The 21,667-nt window shown below is 34.5% G+C and overlaps 1 protein-coding gene across 4 annotated transcripts in view; it reads left to right on the top strand.

Annotated features, from left to right (window-relative positions):
* LOC137933761 (uncharacterized) overlaps positions 1-20,506 on the top strand; it is a 135,017-nt gene extending 114,511 nt beyond the window's left edge. For all 4 annotated transcript variants that reach the window (XM_068777801.1, XM_068777802.1, XM_068777804.1 and 1 more), the window contains exons 2-6: positions 11,465-13,919; positions 14,205-14,842; positions 17,670-17,991; positions 18,959-19,304; positions 19,781-20,506. In XM_068777801.1, coding sequence (XP_068633902.1) covers positions 11,465-13,919; positions 14,205-14,842; positions 17,670-17,991; positions 18,959-19,304; positions 19,781-20,192 — 4,173 coding nt within the window. In that variant the 3' untranslated portion in view covers positions 20,193-20,506. The remainder of the gene's footprint in view (positions 1-11,464; positions 13,920-14,204; positions 14,843-17,669; positions 17,992-18,958; positions 19,305-19,780) is intronic.
* Positions 20,507-21,667: the final 1,161 nt, after the last annotated feature.

Consider the following 21,667-nt stretch of genomic DNA (forward strand, 5'->3'; position numbering starts at 1 on the left):
TTCCATAATAACCTGATGAAAGATGCATGCAGTCGTAATGTTTAATTTTATTCACTACAAAATATGAAATGTATATACCTTTGCAATGCTTAGCTTATAAAAATCACAATTACGTGCCGTATGACACCAATGCTTATACCGTGCTCAGGTCTACAAGGTAAGGCGGTCACGTGACCGTGTCAAAGTACAGTCAGCATCGAGAATATTGTCTCGCGAACCGCGTCAACACAGTGCGACATACCGCATTACGTGTAATTGCAACTGACTCATATGTAATTGTTCACTTAAATGCATTAATGCGATGGATCATACGAAGCAGTAAGGTTAAATAGGTTTCCGTATGTTTCTATTGAAATTACAACCCGAATACCCGATGTATTTTCAAAAAAAAAATTTTTTGTTTGCAATATTTAACCCTTAATAGCCTAGAATTTCAATTTTAATACCAATCTTTTAAACCGAATGTTTACATCACTATTGGTTTTTTATAGGTTGGCTGTACGTATTTTACTGTTGTATAATATTCTTTCCAACGAAATTAAAAAAAAATCTTTTTTTCTCTTCATCTAGACCCGCAAGCAAACACAGTAATATTAAAAAAATCACTTTCGTAAATCAGGCTATTAGGGGTTAACACGTGGCGTGTTGAAAAATAACAAATGTTATTATATTTAATTCCATATCTAAATTTATACATAAAAGTTATATTACGAAAATTACTTTTTATGAATTGTGCTTATAGATGCAAAAGCCTTAAGAGGTGAATATTTAGCTCATTGACTGTTAAATAATGTATTGTTCCATATTCAAAAATCGATGTTTACCTAAATAAAAAATTTTAATATTATAATTGACCTCATGTGTACATTAAAATATGTTTATTTATATAAATCACTTTGATTTACTTAACTTAAATTTCTGGACGTTTTCTTTAAATAATAATACATAAATTATAATAAATAATAAACGTGTTATTAATGAATAATTATTTAACTAACTCGTGAGAAAGTTGTAACAGAAAGAATAATGATAGCCCTTTCCCACGGGAATCTATTTAACAACTCTTATTATCTAATATTGTAATAAAAACATGGATGCGACTATAATTTTGAGAAAGTTTATATTGTTACAATTTTTTTTTCTATCAAAATCGTGTTCTCTTATCGAAATATATAAGGTTTATTGTTAGCTTATGTTAAAATTTATTATATCAGCTTTACAAGACTTAGACCTTCTTCAATGATCGCCAAAATGACTTCCCGGGAAATTAACTATGCTCTACTTCAACTAGTGGAGCGCCTATTCACGGTCCGTCTAACAAATGGCAAATCCCTCTATTAATAAACTTGAAATGATCTCAAGGAACCCTAATTACATCGAGCTTCCATAACAAACTCGCAGTACCTCAGAGAGTCATAGAGATCAGAAATGAGGAGAGTAACAAAAGTAACCAATACATCCTAAGGGATTAGAAACTTGAAGTGGCAGTGGATACGTCAGATAGCGAACAGAACAGATGGCTGCTGAAGCCTTAGGTGTATAGAGTTGAAGCCACGCACCAGCAGGCGCAACTTAAGACATTTACTTAAAGTGAAGAGACGTCCTTGATATTGTAGTTGGAAGATAAAGAATCCTAGCCGCTTACAATCGGTCGCACTGGAAATGTGAACTATGGAGAAGGCCTATGTCCACGAATGGACTAGCTAGCGCTGAAAGTAAGAAGATGAACGGGAATCGCATAATTGAATAAAGCACCGTAGACAGTGCCCGGTTACAATGGACTCTGAATCTATGAAAAACTTTATTTCTAGATATAAAATTGTTAGATTAAAATTTACTTCGTTAACATGTGAAAACCTGTTAATAAGCAGCGCAGTTGGTGATATAATAGCGATGATATCATTCGAAGGAATCTCATCGCAGGACATTTTAAACGAGGACACGTTGATTTTTTAAGGTTAAACCAGTTTTTTTTTTTTATAATTTCAAGATATGACGTAATTCTGCCTACACGAAGTATTAGATAGGTATAAATAAATGCATGTAACAACTACCAGTTATTATACAACAAAATGATAACGACTATTTTAAATGGAGAGAAATTTCTTTCTGCAATTTATTGGTATATTTATTGGTATAACATTCAAAGATACATTCTTCTGGACATTTAGAAAGCTCTTAGCTGTCCTCTCCTACTAGGATGGTTAAGAACGTGCAGAGACAGACTCCCTTGTCATCCCACACAGAAGCGTTGTTAAACTTTCTACAGTCGCTTCTTAAAACTTTTGGAAGTAGTTGTAACGTTAACCAGAGAATAACAACCAAGTCTAGGTTCGAACCTGCCAAGCGGAAATATTAAACGTGTATTGAATAACAGCTCAAGACAAATCCTTATGGTCCTTGTGACAGTTCACTTCCCACCAGTAGTAATATTGCCTGTTATATGAAAGCTAGACCCAAGGTTCAAAGGTGCAGCTTTTTGTTCAGAGATTTCACACGAACAGCGTGTATAGTATTTTTGGTAATTTCAACTTCTTGGTTAAGCTATGAAACAATTTAACTAATAATGCGAATAAATTATGGGCACTGGAAAGTAATGTCGCTTACTCAAATTAAATTCACACAACATTTTAACAAGTTTTTATTTCTAATCAACAATATATTCACCTTCGTTATCAACAACTTTTTGCCATCTAGTATAAAAATTTTCAATGCCGGAGCAGTGAAAATCTAAAAATCAATAGGTTTTTCGGTAAAAGCTGTAGACAGAAATGACATTACTTTCCGGTTCCCCTAATAAAATATTATATATTCCCCTAATAAAATATAATAATAGTAAGTGTGTTTGATAAGCACTCAAACACGCCAGAGTGTTACCAAAACACATCTTTCGTCCATCAACTTTGCTATTTTAAAATCATTTCATTGTCATGAAGGTTTTGTTCTACAAACACTTCTTCGTAGTCGCTTCTTCGTGACTGAGGATCAAAGGTTATGCAACTCTGCTTCTGTTACTCTCTCCAGGCTGTTCTGTTCTGTTTTAAGGAGTATGTTTCACGGAGCCATTCAAGGTGGTTTTGTACGCTATTTAAATTGAGACAGTCCAGATATGTCTACACTACAACAGTCATTTATTTTCTCATAAAATAGTTACTATATTTAATTTCGCATAATATTAGGGGGACCGCAAAGTAATGTCGCTTTCTTAAGTTGAATTCACACGACAGCATTTTTTACAAGTTTATGTTTCTATTTAACAATATATTCACCTGCGTTATCAACAACCTTTTGTCGTCTAATATACAAATTTTCAATGCAGGAACGGTGAAATCAATCGGTTTTTTCTGTAAAATATGTCAACTGAAACGACATTACTTTCCGATCCCCCTAATTTCTGACTTAAAACCCACTATATATATATGACCCGATGATTTCGATGCAAAAACAATCACATATATATTCAGTTAGCTACATGCAAATGTATTTAACGTATAGAAGCTTCCATAATTCCCAATTCATACAGAGTCAACCACCTCAGACAGTCGTGATATCGACTGGCATGTCTTCGAATGTGTACCGTTACATTCCTCTATCGAAGCTTGCTTGGCGCGCTTTGTTTTTTTTTTAATATATCGCGAAACTAGACACTTGTCTATTGCCAGAATATTAATTAAAAAAATAATCAATGCCAGTATGTATGTATAATACATATGAATAATATAAATATCTATATAAAGTAAATAAAAAGTAACCGTCTCATATGCTGCACAAAAAAAATTTTTTGTCGCAAAAAAAGTTTTCATCGGGATGCCGGCATTGTTGTAGGCGCCTATCGGCAAATCCGTTGTTTATAACTATGGGCATATGTTATAATTGTAACCCTTTATATTAACTATAGCTGTTAAAATCTGTTACGTTAAAGCTATTGGTTTTTATCCTAGATAAGCACTGGATATTTTGTACTTTCTATTATCTACATTACTTTTTATTATCTGTTACTAGCTTTTTGGACTACTTCTTTCGGTACTGTATTACATAGAACATCTGTCAAAATTTTAAACCTATGTAATTTCACTCAAGTCACCCAGGTAAAGGCCTTATGTAAGGATTTTTTATTTATTCTAATTTGTATCGCTAGTGTTTTTTTACAATATTTTTTTTCGCTTTTATTAAGCGCAGACAGTTGGGAGAGGGTTGCCGCTATTTGATACGGATCTTTATTCTCCCAGCTTCGAGTCACGACAAAGTTTTATCGTTATTTACAATTCTTCCACATACACATACACCTAAAATTTACATATAAACAATAAAATTTGGAAGTTTTACTAAATTATACATTAATTGGTACATTATTTTATTTCAAGTCTCTGCCCAAGCGCTACAGGCCGTTAAATGCCTTGAGGTTTAGGACAAAGTGTCAGGCCAACTCATCAAAAGAATCTGCCGTAGATATTTTTTTGAAAAGCTCTGATAAGACGAACGAAGATTAAAAAATGAAGAAGAATAAAAAATACATAAATGTCATAATATTTACCTCTAACGCTTAATAAAAGTTACAGGATGTTTTGGTATTAAAATTCTACATATGTAAAAACAGTTTTTAAATTACTTATTTAGTTTTTTATTTTAATACAGGTTTATAAACAGCTATCTTATTTTCAACATAGTTATGAACAACGTACTCAAACAGCTCTGTATTAACGGCTGACACGGCTGCACAAATAAATTGTTTTAGAAAAAATTGCAAAATTTGCTGTGATGTTAACTGTTGTTAAATATCTAATAAGTTTTGAGAAATCGTCTCATATTCAGCTTAAAAATCCCTACTGCACATGTTTAGAGTCCTTACCTTAGAATTTTGTATAAAAAGGAATATTCCAGAAATGAATCTACAACTCACTACAATTACCAAAACCAATGATAAATAATAGAAACAATAACTGTAGTGGAAACACGCTTAAAGATATACACTGGAACACAAAAAACAATGGAGTAGACAATGAAATGAAAAATGTGTTAAGTGGTTCAAGTACAGTCAAACATGCCTTTATTTGTATCACCCAGTGAACTGTGTCGAGCGCAAGTGGAGCCGAGACAATACGCAGAGATGTCGATAGTCATGACGCCTCAATTTCACCTCGACACATTCCTATTCCCAGCTGCTAGAGTAACGACCCCGAAAATCATTTAGTGATGTCCATTACACGTGGTTTATATCGATATAGCTAGTGTCAATTATTTTCAACTCAAGAAAACAAAAGATTAGTGGATGTAAAAGCTACAAAGTAGTGAATATGTAAATTGTTTGACACAATTATTATTGGTACATCTATGCTAAAAATTAATATTTTCGTTTACTATATGTTTAAATTAATTATTGTTGTCTATCTGTCCGTGCAGACTTTTTAGATTAATCTGTCGAATTCTAATAGAAAAAATAAATGAATGTAAGATATTTTACAGTGATCATTTATACAGGATGATTAGGAATAGGTGTATAAACATAAAACGTCTTGCTGACTAATGAGCTTCACATACATTCACCGTTTGAAAGATACTACATCCTTAACACATTCCATGCCATGTGATGTGTATACGACCCACGCTGCACTTTTCGTTCGGGTCATTTGCAGTTCTCATTGAAAAGCAAAGGATTCTTAAATAAATGAATTGTAGGCTCGAATATATATAACTTCACGTCACGTATGCGCGTACGTAATGCATATTAAAATTTACATATTTTCCGCTAATTATAGTTTTGCAGAATTGAAAAGTGTAAAGCATACTTCTTAAATGATTTCTTTTATTTTTCAAATTGTGGGTGGCGCATGCGCATTTATCAGCGGGCTGGCCGGCGGTGTACTTTATTGCACGACTACTACTACATTGGCGGAAGTAGCTATTTATTGGACCTTTTCTTACTTTGTTCTTTCGCTCATTTTTGACTCGATTGATATTCCAAATTCAAATAATCGTAATTTTAAATAGTCGATATATTTTTATCGATATCGCCACACGCACATCACTATTTCGCATTGAATAAATCTTATATTCCGCTATTTATTACCTTACGCCGTCCATGCACGGCCTTCCCGCAAGCTGGTTCATTTGTTTACACACACATTCGATACAAAACATACAGGTTGTACAATTCTTTGTTACTTTAACAGTAGTTTTATACGCTTTATTTACAAACATTGGTCGATATTTTACTTCACCTTAGCCTAAAAAAAGTAAAAGGTCTGTGACTATATATATATATATATATATATATCTATATCTATATATACGATACACGTGGTAAAAACTGCCTTAAGTCACCCAGAATTCCCAAGAGGGAGAGGGCGTCCAAAAGCTACGTGGTGGTCTAATATCAGAAAGGAACTGGAAACACTTCAACTTGATGCAGAGACAACCCAGGATAGAGTGGCCTGGCGCATATTGATAAGGAGACCCGACCCCAAATAAAGGGAAAAGGGAAGAAAAATGAAGATACAATATGTCCAAGATTAAAGTATTATTACTACTATAGTTTCTGTGGACGCAGTTGCTATTACTCCGGGGGTAAGAATCCTCTGTGAATTTTTCAAAAATAAATAAAAAAGTTAGTAAATAAACACTCGCATTACATTATCACGATGACTTTCGCACGTAGGAAACAGCTCTAACTTATAAAGTGTCATTATTGAGTACGCAGCTTGGGAGGTAGCGTGGACCACTCGACAATCTGAAGGAATTGTAAAAATAAAGAAAAGACATAAACATAACCAAAATGTAAATTAGCATAGCTGTGCTAGTGAAGAATGAGAGAAGACGGAAGAAAGGAATGTAATAAATGATAATGATGTGTGGCAGTAGAGAGAACGAATGATAATGTGACGTATGATAGAAGAAATAAATTAAGAGAGTGAATAACTTATTGTAAATATTAAAAACCTTAACCTTACCCATGTTAGGGGAACACGAGAGGCCTCCAATAAAAGGGGGGGAAAAAAGACAATCTAAAGGAAGATCCGGATCCTTTCTCGGATCGCCCACATTTTGTCACATAGAATATATGTGTCCGACTGTACTTTGTGGGATCTATGTGTATAAAAGATGTCGCGATATTTAAGCCGGAGAAAGTTGGCAAAGTTTAAGTCGATTAAGTAGCTCTAACGTATGACGTTTACGTAAAATCATTACGCTGGCAAGTATTGCAAGATTATATATATACCAAGTTCTTACCTTTGTTCTTCTCGTGACGTGACATAGAATTGATAACGTATAAACTCATCCGTTACCTACAAAACATTGTAACTAATTAAACATTACATTATCATCGGCGCACGAGATTATTACGCAGTCTCACATAATACGGCAGGTTGTGATGTAAATACGAAGACTAGATGCTCATAGTTACATACGGAGTCGCAAAAAGTACATACAGGCACGTAATTACGCAATAAATACATTGTAGTTATCTGTATTATCGGCACAGGTACAATCGCGTTGAAATTACTAAATTTCTTTTGTATATTTTTATTCATTAATTTTCTTAATCATATTTCGTAGAAATATCCACAGTAGTTTTATTAATAGAGTGATATTAAAATATATCTCTATTCTTCTTTCAACAGTTTCTATAAGGAAGGAAAGAGAGATAAAGAATTTGTGATGAAAGAAATAAGAAAATTATTCACACCCGCATTGTAACGAAACAAAGCATGGTGATCGAATATTTAAAAAAAGCAGGTGCATAATAATTTGTAATAACTTATCACGCTTAAGTGTAACCTTTGTAATAATAACAATGGGCGTATTTAATGACATTAAGCATTATCTGTTTCAATCGACGTGCGTGCAAATTCGGTACAGATGCACTTAATAATTTATGAGTGTAATAATTTAAAACAAAAATTAATTAAAAATTCAATTCATAAATAGCATAAATGAAAACCGTATGTTAATTAAATGCATTGGTTATTAAGCGGTTAATTTTTTTTGTATTTATATTGCACCCTTACAAGGATTACAATTTATTAAATTATTTAATACTTTTTCTATTCCATGTACTTATATTTATAAGTCTGCAAGACGATAAAAAAGTCATCTACGGCGCTGGTTGACTAATTTCTACCTTGGCGTCGTCTCTGCACGTAAGATCTAGTCGTTCTGTAGCGTCGTATAACGCGATGAACCACCGAGGTCCATACACCCAATGCGCGAACTACTGAACACTGAAATCTAAAATCATTCATTTTATATCAGAACAATATACACTATTGAAAGCAAACAGTTAAATGAACCAAAGTCACAATAAACAGCATCCAACAAAGTTCTTATCAGAAACAATTAGAACACACGATGTCAGCAAATTCATAAAATAACTATAAAGCCTGTCACCGCACTTGAAAAGTGTGAAATTTTTAAAGTATGTCATTTGTTAAGAGGGTACTTACAAGCTCATAAATACTAGTTCTCAAGATATACTGAAATTTACAATAAAAAATTACTTTTTTTTGTGTTCCTTAATTGTGCCGGTGTGATAATAAAATAAAGTACAATTGGCGGTCTTAATTTTCATGACAAACAGTTTCATATTTAATGGAATCAGGCGTTACCTTGCGGAAGTCCATCCTAAGTAAGAAAAGGACCAATATTTAGCCACTTCCGCACATGCAGTGGTAGTCGTGCAACAAAGTGCACCGCCCGCCAGCCCGCTGACAAATGCGCATGCGGCAAACAATGCGAACTACACAACTGCCACCTTCAAATCACTCCACACGTGTTTCACCCCTCCACGGGGCATCTTCAGGAGTTATGTTACACCGATTAATGCCAAACACAGAGTCTCAGTCATGTGCGGAAGTGGCTCCTTTTCTTACTAAACAGTTTCATGCAGCACCGCTATTTCTAGTGGAGGTGGCAGCTATTTAGCAGTATTTTGGGATTTTCGGGTTTTGAAATAGAAGGCTGTTAATGTGTCTTTTATCAGGTACTATGAAGGTTGAAGCCTACGTCCAGGCAGTCAAGTGAACGGACTAAGCCCTATAATTTCATTGTTAATTATTCTTTCAATGATTTTTTTTATCACATTTCTTCATAACATGAACTGGCCATAAATCACAGATTAAAAGATATTTATTCATGAAAACATTTCAATTGTTTTTACGTACAGACGTATGCACGCGATGATACAGCTAATAACACTGTTGACAATATTGCACTCGACTGTACTTCTGTTAAACTCATAACGTCTGTCTCGTACGTCTACATAAATGACCATGAAATATCTATTGCTGTGAATGTGATATTGCATTTTATATTTTACACAAAATTGAACCTTATTCCACAGTCATACGAGATATAATATCTAGGCTTTCAATTGACACCATATGTCTGTATTGATGAACAATCGATCTCGTAGGCTGATTGACATCACGTTATAACTGATTCAAATCAATAGGCAATAAATGAAGAATGATATGTCTGTCAGATAACATATAAGGTATAAGGCGTTCACAAGATAAAATTAAACATTTACTTATATAGAATCACTAGATTTAGTAGGTTAGCACCGAGTCTCTCCTTTCCAACAACATAAGTTATCATTACTTTACTTATTATTTCTGAAACCTCTCTCTCTCTCTCTATATATATATATATATATATATATATATATATAAAATATATGTGTGGTGATCCCGAACACAAGTCTTTTTATTCTTAACTTTTATTTTTCGTGATATCCCATCGACTTGACGGGTAAATGTCGGATAAATATATATATATATATATATATATATATGTATATGTATATATGTACATAAGATAATTTCTCTCGAATCGGGTATGCGCTTAAAAATAAAAACAATAATGCCTTATTCTGAAAATAGGGAAACGACATTTAAGTCGATACCTTTTAAAAAATTTTTTTCCGGTATCTTTTATATCACTTTAACATTACAAAAAATCCACTGCTTTACCGACCGCCGACCGCAATGGACGCCATCATAACACCATTAGTAACAGCGCCATCTATGAAGTGTCAAAGTTAAACAGCCGCTGCTTTACCGACATTAAATAAGCGCGGCACATTACAAAATAGAATTATTAAAGTAACTAGTTTTTTACATATATAATAAGTGAGCTATACATTCACCACTTATGCTTTTACATCTATAACCAATCATCCTGGATATATAAATACCATTTTTTTTTCATTTTATAATTCTTTAATAGCGGAAATAAAAACAAATAAATAGTTTCTGCCGTTCAACCCAGAGGTGCAGATATAAGCAGTAGGCAGGTGTGTGTGCACCAAGATATCTTATTACAAATAAACACACACTTAAATTAGACGAAAAATATTGATAGATGTAGATGTACATTTATATTCAAAATATGCTTCTTACTGTATTATAGCTTTTGCACTTTGCAATGACATAAAGATGCAATATGCCATTAACAAGAATATAGCTAGTGTATTTTTAAAGATTTGATGAATGAAACACTTAAGGCACCTTTAAATGTTAATCTTTGGTGAAGCTGCTACGGTCCGAGGCGACGCTCTTAAAGTTGACCTTGGGTTTTTCTAGGCTATATGTCATGCCAACTCAAACTCGCGAAATCTGTATATACAAATTGGGTAATAGTGATCTTATGGATCGGATTTTAACTTAACAGGTTCCCAAGTTCGAAATACAGCGTAGAGGGCGCCTAAGACCTATTTTAAGGGAAGCCAGCCTCGGCCCGGACTTCTAGTGCACCGAATTAAAATATTGATAATTCAAAAATAAATAATCCACTGATTACGCAGTAACCCTTTTTAGTTTTAATTTATGTATATTATGTTGAATTTTTGTTATATAGTAAAACATTCATATCCTAAAGAGTAATTTTCAATCGGCTCACGCGCATATAATTTCACGGTGCTTCATCAATTTTCCCCGTATGCGCTGTCGTGAATCCGTATGTAAAGTATGAAGTGACACCTACCGCAATGTTCGAAGAGAAAGCACCCGTCTCGCGTATGATAACGGTATCGTGCTCCAAACCATAAGCGATAGCGGGAAGATACGAAAAATTAAATATATTTACAATTTTATTTTGAGTATTTAATTTCTTATTATTATAAACATACTTTGATAATGATACTATAGTAGAAAAGCTAGTTTTAATCAGATCATTGATAATGACATGTGTTAATTATGTAAAGGTCGTCGGAAGACGCTGGAAGTTGATCGCTTTCAACTGATCTTATTGGAAATCTGTGACGTAGACCTATGCCCAACACTGTACATCACATGCCATATATAATGATAATGATACGGTAAAAAAATATTTACAACTAAAAGCTCATATTCAACGTCCTCTATGGACAATCATTGCTGCAGTAATATCGCTAAAACTGAAAAAAATCCTGTTTTGTTTCCTATTGTCATTTAGAATGATATTAACGGTGTCGTTTTTTATTTTACAGAATGCCGGTTATGTGAACAGACGTTATACGAAGAGCAAGATGTCACCAGTATGTCACAGTTTTGTGCAGAATGCATGGAAAAAGGACTTTTGCTCGAACTGTTTCAAATCGCGCGAGGAGCACGCCAAGCCGGACAAGGCAACGGAAGGTAGCAAATATTTAGCGATACCTTTTCAAAACAGAAGTACGTTCTTCAAGAAAACGCCACCGAGTATTCTAAAGATTCAATCTAAAAAGAAGAACAAGCGGAGTGTTCGGTTCCCGGAAGAAGTTTGTAGCGTTATAGGTTACGGAGGCGATGATTGGTCGGACGAAGAAGAATTCGAAGTTTCAGAAGACAACGACGATGAAGACGTCTTCCCTGATACAGAAGAAGAGAGAGAATTGTATAAAATTACAAAAACGAACACAGATTTTAATACAGTGAAAGCTAATCTTCTGGGAGATTCTGTTGCAAAGTCATATACCTCCTTGTTGTTAGGTAAAATGCAAACAGATTCCGATGGCAAAAAGAAAACCTTGATGGTTTCTGTAACTCCCTTCGGACAGGACAATAAAAACCCAAACGTTAAGACGCATGTCCGAAAACCTGCTGTAATTCACATAAATGAAGCCCAAACCGAGGAAGGGTCAAATAATTTTAAAACAAACATTATTCTGACATCATACATAAAGGAAACGGAAACAATAATCGCTTCGGAAAGCGTGAGATCAACGGAAGGTATTTGCACAGAGAAATCATTGTTGGAGGAAATATCAGAAACATTACAGCAGAATAGAATGAATAATAACGCAGAACTGAACTTGAACCATGGTGAGAAAAATAAACCTACCGTTATTGAAGAGAAGAGAAAAGAGAGCATGCAGGACGAAGTCGAAAAGAAAGAGATGTCTGAAACTCGTAAAAACGGTATTATGAGGAAGTCTCCCTTAATCAAGACTCAGGAGAGACCTAAAGTGAATCTAAGTAGGTCAGAGTTTAAGTTTTGCAAAATTAACATTGAAAATAGCAGTGTGGATTCAGCAGTAGGTACTTTAAATTCGACCGCTAATAACTCTCTTACATCAGATGACGATAGTTTTAGTGCGCGAACCGATTCTGATAACGACGACAGCGGACATTTTTCAGAAACACATAAATGCGAGGAAACTGTAAAAATAAAGGTTTTTAATGAAAATGAGAAAACAATAAAAATGTCACCGCTCGGGCAACTAAGAAAGGCAGACGGAAAAGCCAGCAACGGCTACAGTACCTTCCAATCTCCTATCATGGATATGCCTGCAATCATTACCAAGCAATCCGATGCTGTGTTCTCTGCTGACGCTAGTCGGGAGTTAGCTGGTGAACCTGATGGAAGAGCCGATCCTGATGAATCCAGTGAAGCTCCAGCTCTGCCCAGTAGCCCAGTACCTACTATGGATCCAAGACCATCATTTTTACATGGCATGATAACCGATATAATGCCATCTAAGCCCGCTGTACCAGAAAAACCGAAAGTACCAACTAAACCGCTTATTAAACAAACCAATAAAAAGTCGATGATTACTTCTCATCAAATTATGCATACTCACACAAAGAAAGAAGAAGAAAAGACTAGATATTCTAATGAAGAAAAGCGAAATGAATCATCAGAGAATAGTGAAGAAAAATCCGAAACTGTTTATTACGCAAAACCAGTGCTGACTAAACAAGATAGCGATGTGTCCTTAAACAGTCTTAGTAAACGCAAAGCACCTACACCGCCTCTATCTCCCACTGATGAGTATCCAAATAATTTGTACCAAAGAAATCCTAGTGGATTTATGAAATCAGATTCACCCGTCGTTAGGGAAATGGAGAAAAGAGAACGAGCCGTAATGTCACTCACACCTAAAACTAAAACAGCTGAAGACATTGACAAAAAAGATCTACAGCCCGAACCTGCGCCCAGGAGAAGCATATCCCTCTCCCACGATAATCTACTTCTCGACGAGAAACGTAAAGGAAAACTGAAGTTCTCTATTAAGAAATTGCTGCGGATTGGTTCCTCGAAAGATTTAGATAAGAAGGAGCTGAATGTGGCAACTGTAACGAAGGTATCACATAAAGCGGAGGAAATATACGATCTGACTCCGAAACCGAAACCCCGTCTTGTGATCATCCATCCTTTGGATATCAATGGGTCGAACGTCGAGGTAGTGAAATCAAATTGCGAAGTGGATAACGTAAGACGCTTGAGCCATGACGACGTGTCGATATACAGTGGGAGCAGTTCTGTAACTGACGTGGAAGCTCCGAGGGTCCAGAACAAACCGCCACCTCTTCCAAGGTTGTCCAGCGAGGATCCCAACTCTTCCGCAATTGTTACCAAACCGGCGCGCCCTCCTCCTCCAAAGTCAGCATCTCTACAAAAGAAACAGAAGCAACAAGCATGGGCGCCGACACCTAAAACGGACACCATTTATGCCAATTTAGGTAAGCAAAATATATTTTCCTGTTAATAATAATTCGCTTACAAATTTGTATTTTTATCATAAAGTTGAATTCATCACCTGTTCGGATTATAAATGTCTCAGACCTAAAATAAAGAGTTTTTTTTATGATATCTTCTAGAACTCTTTTGTTTCGTTCATAAGGTCAAATCTTTTACGTCTGTAATTGTCATGTTTTTAAACGGTCTTCGCTTGGAAGGAATTTCAAACTTGTCTAATGCTGACCTTCAATTATCGTATTTTATAAATATACTTTACTGTTTTTCAGGCGAGATAAGATCAGCTCTCGCACCGAGGAAACCCGAACGAACGGCAAGCATGCGCGAAAGGGAATCTCACTTAGAACTTCTGAAGCGCAGAACGCCTTTAGACGACGACAAGGATGAGACGGATGAGCCTCAAGAACTAGTCCAAGCCACTAACGACACCGTGATACACAGCTACGACGATGTGTATAATTCTGGAAAATATGATGAGGAAGCTTGCGACTCCGCGAAGAACAGCGACAGTGATTACGAATATGTCCACCACGCTCGTTCCAGCTCCCCAGAATGCGATGCAGCGATTAAAACTAGAGAATGTAAAGTAGAAACCAGAGCCGATCCAAAAATCGACGAAACAAACGTTGAATATCCAAAATACAACAACGGATTCAACAGATCATCCCTTCCTTACTGCGGCAGTGAAACCGAATCCGAAATATACTCGCCATACAGCTTCTACAGCTCCAACGATAACATGGAAAGTTCCAATAACGATGATTATCAGAACGATATCACCCCAAAGGCAACCACAAATAAACTTAGAGTTAGAAAAGGCAGAAGCATTGTTCATAAGAACCTTGAAGACAACTACGGAGCCGTAGTTATAGCTAATCATGAAGCTTTGGCACAGGTTTTAGAACAGGTACGTACTTGATTTTGTATTAGCTTCATCACCAAAACTTATATTCGGTTTATTCAGTTATGTATACTCTCAACATTACTCTGGTTCTCGACGATTTAAATCTAGAAACTTAGCATTAACTTAATCTAAATGTTGAGTATCTATTTTTAGAAGCCAATTTAGATCTGCGTAGCCAGACTTGAGTTACCCCGAAACACTAGGACAACAAATATCCCATAAATATAAATGATAAGTCATGATGATTTTTACCAATAATGTCTCTGTCTTTACCTTCCATTACCTCTAGACACTGTTTTATGGCCTTCGGTTCAACTGAAAGAATGGAATTCTATGATTTCTCATGTCATATGCGGCTTTGAAAGAAATCTTTTTTCCTGGTTTGCCATATCCAACTCTACAAATAATTTTATGAAGTATAGTGACCACTTCAATTCTTAGTTCAGTCTTAGATCTGATGAAATGCCATATATATCTCTCCCTATTTTTTAGGCAGTTGTACCGATTTTATACTTTTTTATTCATATTATATTATAATTTTGATTATTTAGCGACCACTTGTTTTCATCGATAGAATGCAATCAATTAACTCCACTATAATTATATTCTTTCAGTTAGATAAATCTATCTAAACACGTCCTGATATGAGACGAGTCTAAAGTGAACTAAATCTGTTTTTTTTTGTAACCAGTTTTACAAGTACCCTCAATAGAGTAATTAGAGAAATTGATTCTCAATGTGTATTATGAATTTCAAGTCATTTAAACTATTGAAGGAATTTTAGAAGGTTTCTTTATCATTATCAACCAAAAATTATTATTGATAAAATTAAAAAATAATCATTTCAAATGTTTTTGTTTAGGTTATAGGGGCTTATAGGGGGTCAATGTATAAATATTTTGCTATAAATTATAGTATGGTCTGAACTTTAAAAATAAATAGTTTCGAAAATAATAAATAACGGAATGGTATTATAGTACAGTACGATTTGAATTGAATTGTACGATTTTTATTTACCCATTAATATTAATTACAGTACCCAGCGATAAATATTGCACATCGACTTTTGGAAAGATCTCTGTCCCACACTGCCTATGTGACGTTTTGTCAGTCGTTGTATTTCGTGCGACAGAGATATCGCTCTACGAAGCCGAAATTAGCCGATTGTCTCTTTCCAAAGGTCGATGTGCAATATTTATCGCCGGGTTCTGTAAGAAAAAGCGTTTTTTGAACTATATATTAAAATTTATTATTGCTTACTATATGTGCCCGTATATTTTATTCTGCTAGAAGTTAGAGTTTTGTCGCATTCCAATAGAGTTTAATAGGTAAAAGGTTTAAAGCTTTTAACTTTGAATGATGAAGTAAACAAAACATCGTTCAATGATCGATCCCGCATCGTATTGAAGAACAGTTAGTACAAGTTTGTTGTTCTATTTACAGAGATAAGTAAATTTTAACACCCAGTCCGGAGCAGTTAAACCGGATATGTCGGATATTGTTAAAATAAACATAAGTTTAATGAGTGGTTCAAAATATCTACTAAATTCTTAAGTTTACTTTCGTCATATAAAAGAACAAAGTATAATGAATGTTAATATAACATACTTTTAAGAGAGTATTTTCATAAAGCCGGGCTTATATTGTAGAGAGGCAAGGAAATATTTTGGAAATATATACATTTAAAAAAATTTAAACCTACAAAATTTTAAAATATCATAAATTAACTTATTTCGATTTTGTTCACAAAACACTATGGCATAGCGTGGAGAGAAAGTAAAAAAAAAATTTTGACTTAAAAAAAAACCTGCTCCAAAAAAAGAAGTAACCAAAAAAGTCATCATATATGTTTATGTTAGTGTGTTGTGCGAATGCTAGCGTGAGTATATGCGTACATATGCGATAATGCGTATGCGTATGCTAATATGCGTACAAATACACTTTGAAAGTGTATTCGTACGATTCTTTATTTAAAAAATTATAGTCATTGTAAATCCAGTCGTCACTCGGTATATATTTGCAAATTATAATTTACTGCGACTTAATTTCACGACTATACTCTACCACAGCGTGACTGTCGGTCGGTGACAACATGTTCCAGACGGCATCTACACGCAATGGACATACTTGAGTTCATCTTTCTTATTTCTCTGTCATCTTTACCTTTTCTGTCTTTTTTATTTATAAATATAATATTCCTTTTAACATCTTAATTGGTTTTTATTGTTTAATATAGTTTTTATACACGTGTGCCAGGAAGTGCTAGTCAGAAATATATGAAATTGTCGTGTCGCTTGTTCTTAAATATCTCGTAGGGCAGTAACTTACATTTCCATGCACACTATTTGTTTGAATTTTGAATTTTAGTTTGAAGTTAAAAACATATTAATAAAATCTGAGTGATATTAACATGAAACGTTTAGTGAAATCGTAACAAAGTTTTGTAGTTTTATAAATATAGAATAATAGTTAATTACTTCATGAATATTGAAGAAGTGATATTCGACCGTTAATAACAATTTTTTAACAAAATAAACATCTAGACACATTCTTATTAAGTAATATCATTTGTATCAAAAGTTATTTATTTTATTAAAATACTTTTAATTTTGAAATTGTTTTTTTATTTCTGTGTAGAGTTTTAGTCAATTATAAAATCATTTTCAATATATACATTGTTATGTTTATTGACCAAATTTTCGTATATAAATAAATCTTCAAAAGAATAATTGTCAGATTCGTGTATCATGTATTTATAATAAAATTTAATCTTCAAATTTAATAACTCAAAGTTATTGTAATTTGGTTATTATTGGACATTTATTTGTAGGTACAACAGAGTGCAACAATGCAATCATCTCTCCGAGGCTTGAAAGCGTGCACTAATCTTCGCTGGAGCGACTTCTCCATTCAGCCCCAAAGCAAGGGTACATTCACAAAAGCTGGGAAACGTGTCTTCCATTCCGCGGTATGGAACTCCAGTCAAGGTCCAGTGAACGTCACGCTGATGCTGCATAAGGAGCAGATGGCGTCGCAGATGGTCTGCCAGCAGTCCGTCCAGCCACAAACATTGAGTCTGAACGCCATTACAGAGTTCTGCGACCTCGTACCACTTCAGCAGTTCGGGGAAGAAGGCGAGGATCTAGTGCAAGGTATTCACATCTATCTGATGTACACGTAACCGACACAGACCCAAGGATTCTCTGCTAATCCAGAGGCTTTGGTCTGGTCACATTCCTTGAATAAAGACCACATATCGAAAAACTAGTTAAAAACATCAAGGGTCGAAACAGTCTGAAAATAGGCCACTTTCAACCAGTGCTATTAGAATTCTATCAGGCAGTGTGAAGGCCTGTATTTAGAGGTGGACATCCAATGGCTGAAGTGCTGATGATAGGGAATGGAGTCCTAGGAAAGTCTCCCCTTTGAGGTTCACGCAGTAGTGACTTAGAAGTTTGAATGCCTCCAGATCACCAGATAACCTGGTTCCATAAGGAGCCCTGAAGCTTCCGTTGCTATAAATGGGTCTAGGCCAGTAGTTCCCAACCTTTTTTATGCCGTTTCCCACCTAAGCCTTTTTAAAAATGTTTACGCTCCTCTGTGATACATAATTTTTATATTAAAGCGTTAAACTAAACGAAAGTGTTAAACTTGTGTCACGTCATTTCAGTATTGCCCTATTTAACTATAAAATTGTCCCCCAGTGGGGCCTACCTCACTTTGGGAAACACTGGTCTAGGCTAAATACTACTAATATTCTTTTATGTCTAATACCATGTAACATGAACATCATTTGGTCATTACAAAAAATTATATTAAAACAAAGAAGAATTTTAGTTCGTGTATGTTGGAACTAGAAAGCAAACAGACTGATATCGAATCAACGGTATTAGATATTTATTTTGAAATAATAGAAAGCAAATCTGTTTCAATAAAGTTAGATTTTACAATTTATTATACTGTTCCGTTAGCCGGGCGCAAAAAAATTTGCCAAATACCATGCCATACCATCCACATAAATTTGTTATAAACATAAAGAGAATGTTTATTTGGAGCCATATTTTTAATGCAATGTTTGATGTAACTAACAAACACTATATTTTTAAAAATATTTTCCAGCAACAATTGTGGTATTGGGTCATGCCCAAGTAGACACTATACAATCTTACGGAGAATTCCTTCACTCCGGTGAGGGTCTAAGCAGCAAGGAACACCAGCTGGTGGCGACGGAACAAATGCACGAAGCCATATTCATGATGCTCCAGCTGATCAATGGCCTCAAGTGCCTCCAGGCTCGTGGGGTGGAGGAGATATCGGAGTCCTTGACTTCGTTCATATCGCTAAAAGAGCTTCAGCCCATGGTGTCGCATGGAAGCACCTTGAACTTACCGTCACCGGACGATCGGCTAAACTCGCTCTGGGCGCCGAAAACTAACTCCTATGGAAGGCTCTGCATTCTCCAAGGGTGAGTGATTTTTTCATCCTTAAGACCAGGTTTAAAGCTTTACAGTACCCAGCTATAAATATTGCACATCGACCTTTACAAAGAGATATTCGGCTAATTTCGGCTTCGTAGAGCGTTATCTCTGTCGCACGAAATACGACTCTGACACTGACAAAACGTCACATAGGTAGTGTGGGACAGAGATATATAGTATATATTATCACATTATTATTTCTGAAATGATTAATTCTAGGTAAGGGTTTATGATAAAATAAATTTATTGACAGCAAAATAAGATATACATTCATCTCTTTAAAGCTAATATACAAGAATAAGTTAGGAACAGGGTGTAGCAACCGGAAGGAAGAATAAATGACAGATGTTCATGCAACAATGTCGAACATATAAAACTGTAAAATACAAGAAATAACAATTGCACAGAGTATGAAGTTTATATTACTTCACCAAGAGTTACGCTCACAAACTATTAATTTCAGATTGAGCGACGAAATAAACTGTAGCAGATCTTCAGACGAAGAACATCACAGCTCCCTCTGCAAATGCGCAATCAGGGCCGTCGAAATTCTCTTACCAGGAGAAAAGCTCTCACCTCTACTCAAGGAAGTGTTACAAGAAGAAAGGGCAATCTCCCTCAATCAGGCGAAGTCCGTGTTAGAATTTATGCTATGGGGACCTTTGGACGTGGTTCAAGGAGTTCCAGTTGAAGAGAGGGAGTTGTCTTTACAAAGATGGTTGGATTTAGAGAGGGCGACGGTTCTTCACGGCCTGGTGAGGACAAGAGTACAATTGAACGTGTTTGAGCAGCTTCATCTTATGTTCTTGGTGCGATCGACGGCTAAAGCGATGTGCGATGCATCTGTTTTGTTAGAGAAGGCAAGTGTATATTAATTATGTATATTTAATATCTTTATTTAAGCTTTAATGTGAATGTTAAATATATATTAACTCTTTGTTTAAAAAGTTAAATTCGAGTCGGATATTTTAAATTATCTTTGTAGTTGTTTAATTTTTTTTGTCAGATGTGTTTCTCAAATAGTAGATACACGCACAAATGTCAACTCATACACGGTTAGTTTATTTTAATGGCACTATTGATTAGTATATTGGGTTTAGTTTATATTTTCAAAATTATTTCAACTGTAATACACCAACATTTATTAATAACATAAATGTAATATAGTCTGTTCTTAAATACTGTCACAATTGTAATGAATTTTTATTTAATAGATATTATTAAAAATAATTTCAAATTATATTTCATTTTTGATATATCCTTTTAAAAATTGAAAACTGCTGGTATCTGGTCAATCATACCTTTTCTTGTCATCGACATGATGTGCTTTAAAAAATCATTGATATTTAAAGAAACCACAGCGGTGTGAAGCATTTAATTATATTTGACCCCCTTTAAGTGCGAATACATATACAAAATAATGTGATTTAAAAAATAAAATTTATTTTTAAATCACATTATTTTTGTCAAGTGACAATATTTAAGAATCGAATGTATACCATTTAATTGAAATCTAACAAGAAATAATTGAATTGATTTCATAATAAATTTGTATGTTAGCCTTATATACTCAACGTATCTCCAGGTGCCTTAACATGTATTATACACGAGCGTACTGTAAATTTAAAATGTAATTTATTTTATATATATAAATATATTAGTGATCGAATAAATTTAAGTTCAAATGGTTAATCTTAATGTAAGATGTCATCGAATATAAAGTTTTATTATAAATTGTATTTTATTTTAATCACCAACCCTTTATACAAGTCCAAAAATTTTTTTTCTAAATTAGCTTTCTTGAGAAAAATATCTGAGAAAATTCTCTTCCCTTCCTGTACTGGAACCTGAACGGAATCCCGAATCCATCGTCCAGAGGTCATGGATACCAAAACTGCTCACTGTCAAAGTATCCTTGGCATCATGGAAAATCAAAAAGCTCTATACAGCTTTTTACTGATCTCCTGTAGGTTCCTCTTAACCTCATCAGGAGTGACCAGGGTATGGCTACTGTGACCCTAGACAGCACTGGACCCGAACCAGGTAGAAACGGACAAATAGACAATGACGAATAAAAAACAAAAAACTAGAAACACATTTAACACATTTATTGTCTCTCTTACAATAATAATTTAATTGCTTATGTATTACAATTAACAGGCAAACAATATAACGAATTATAAATAAGGAAAACCAAATTATAACATACAATACAATTGATAACAAATTCTGAGCGTTAAAATTAATTACATATGTTAGAAAATGCTTCGACATTATTATACTAAATACATACGAAACATAGATTAAAATTATTATTACCTTCACAAAGATTTCAAGGCTGTGAAACGAC

This window comes from Battus philenor, unplaced genomic scaffold (genome assembly GCF_028537555.1).
Source record: "Battus philenor isolate CCGP_79_NKW_IND1 unplaced genomic scaffold, ilBatPhil1.0.hap1 SCAF_14, whole genome shotgun sequence".
NCBI classification, from domain to species: domain Eukaryota; kingdom Metazoa; phylum Arthropoda; class Insecta; order Lepidoptera; family Papilionidae; genus Battus; species Battus philenor.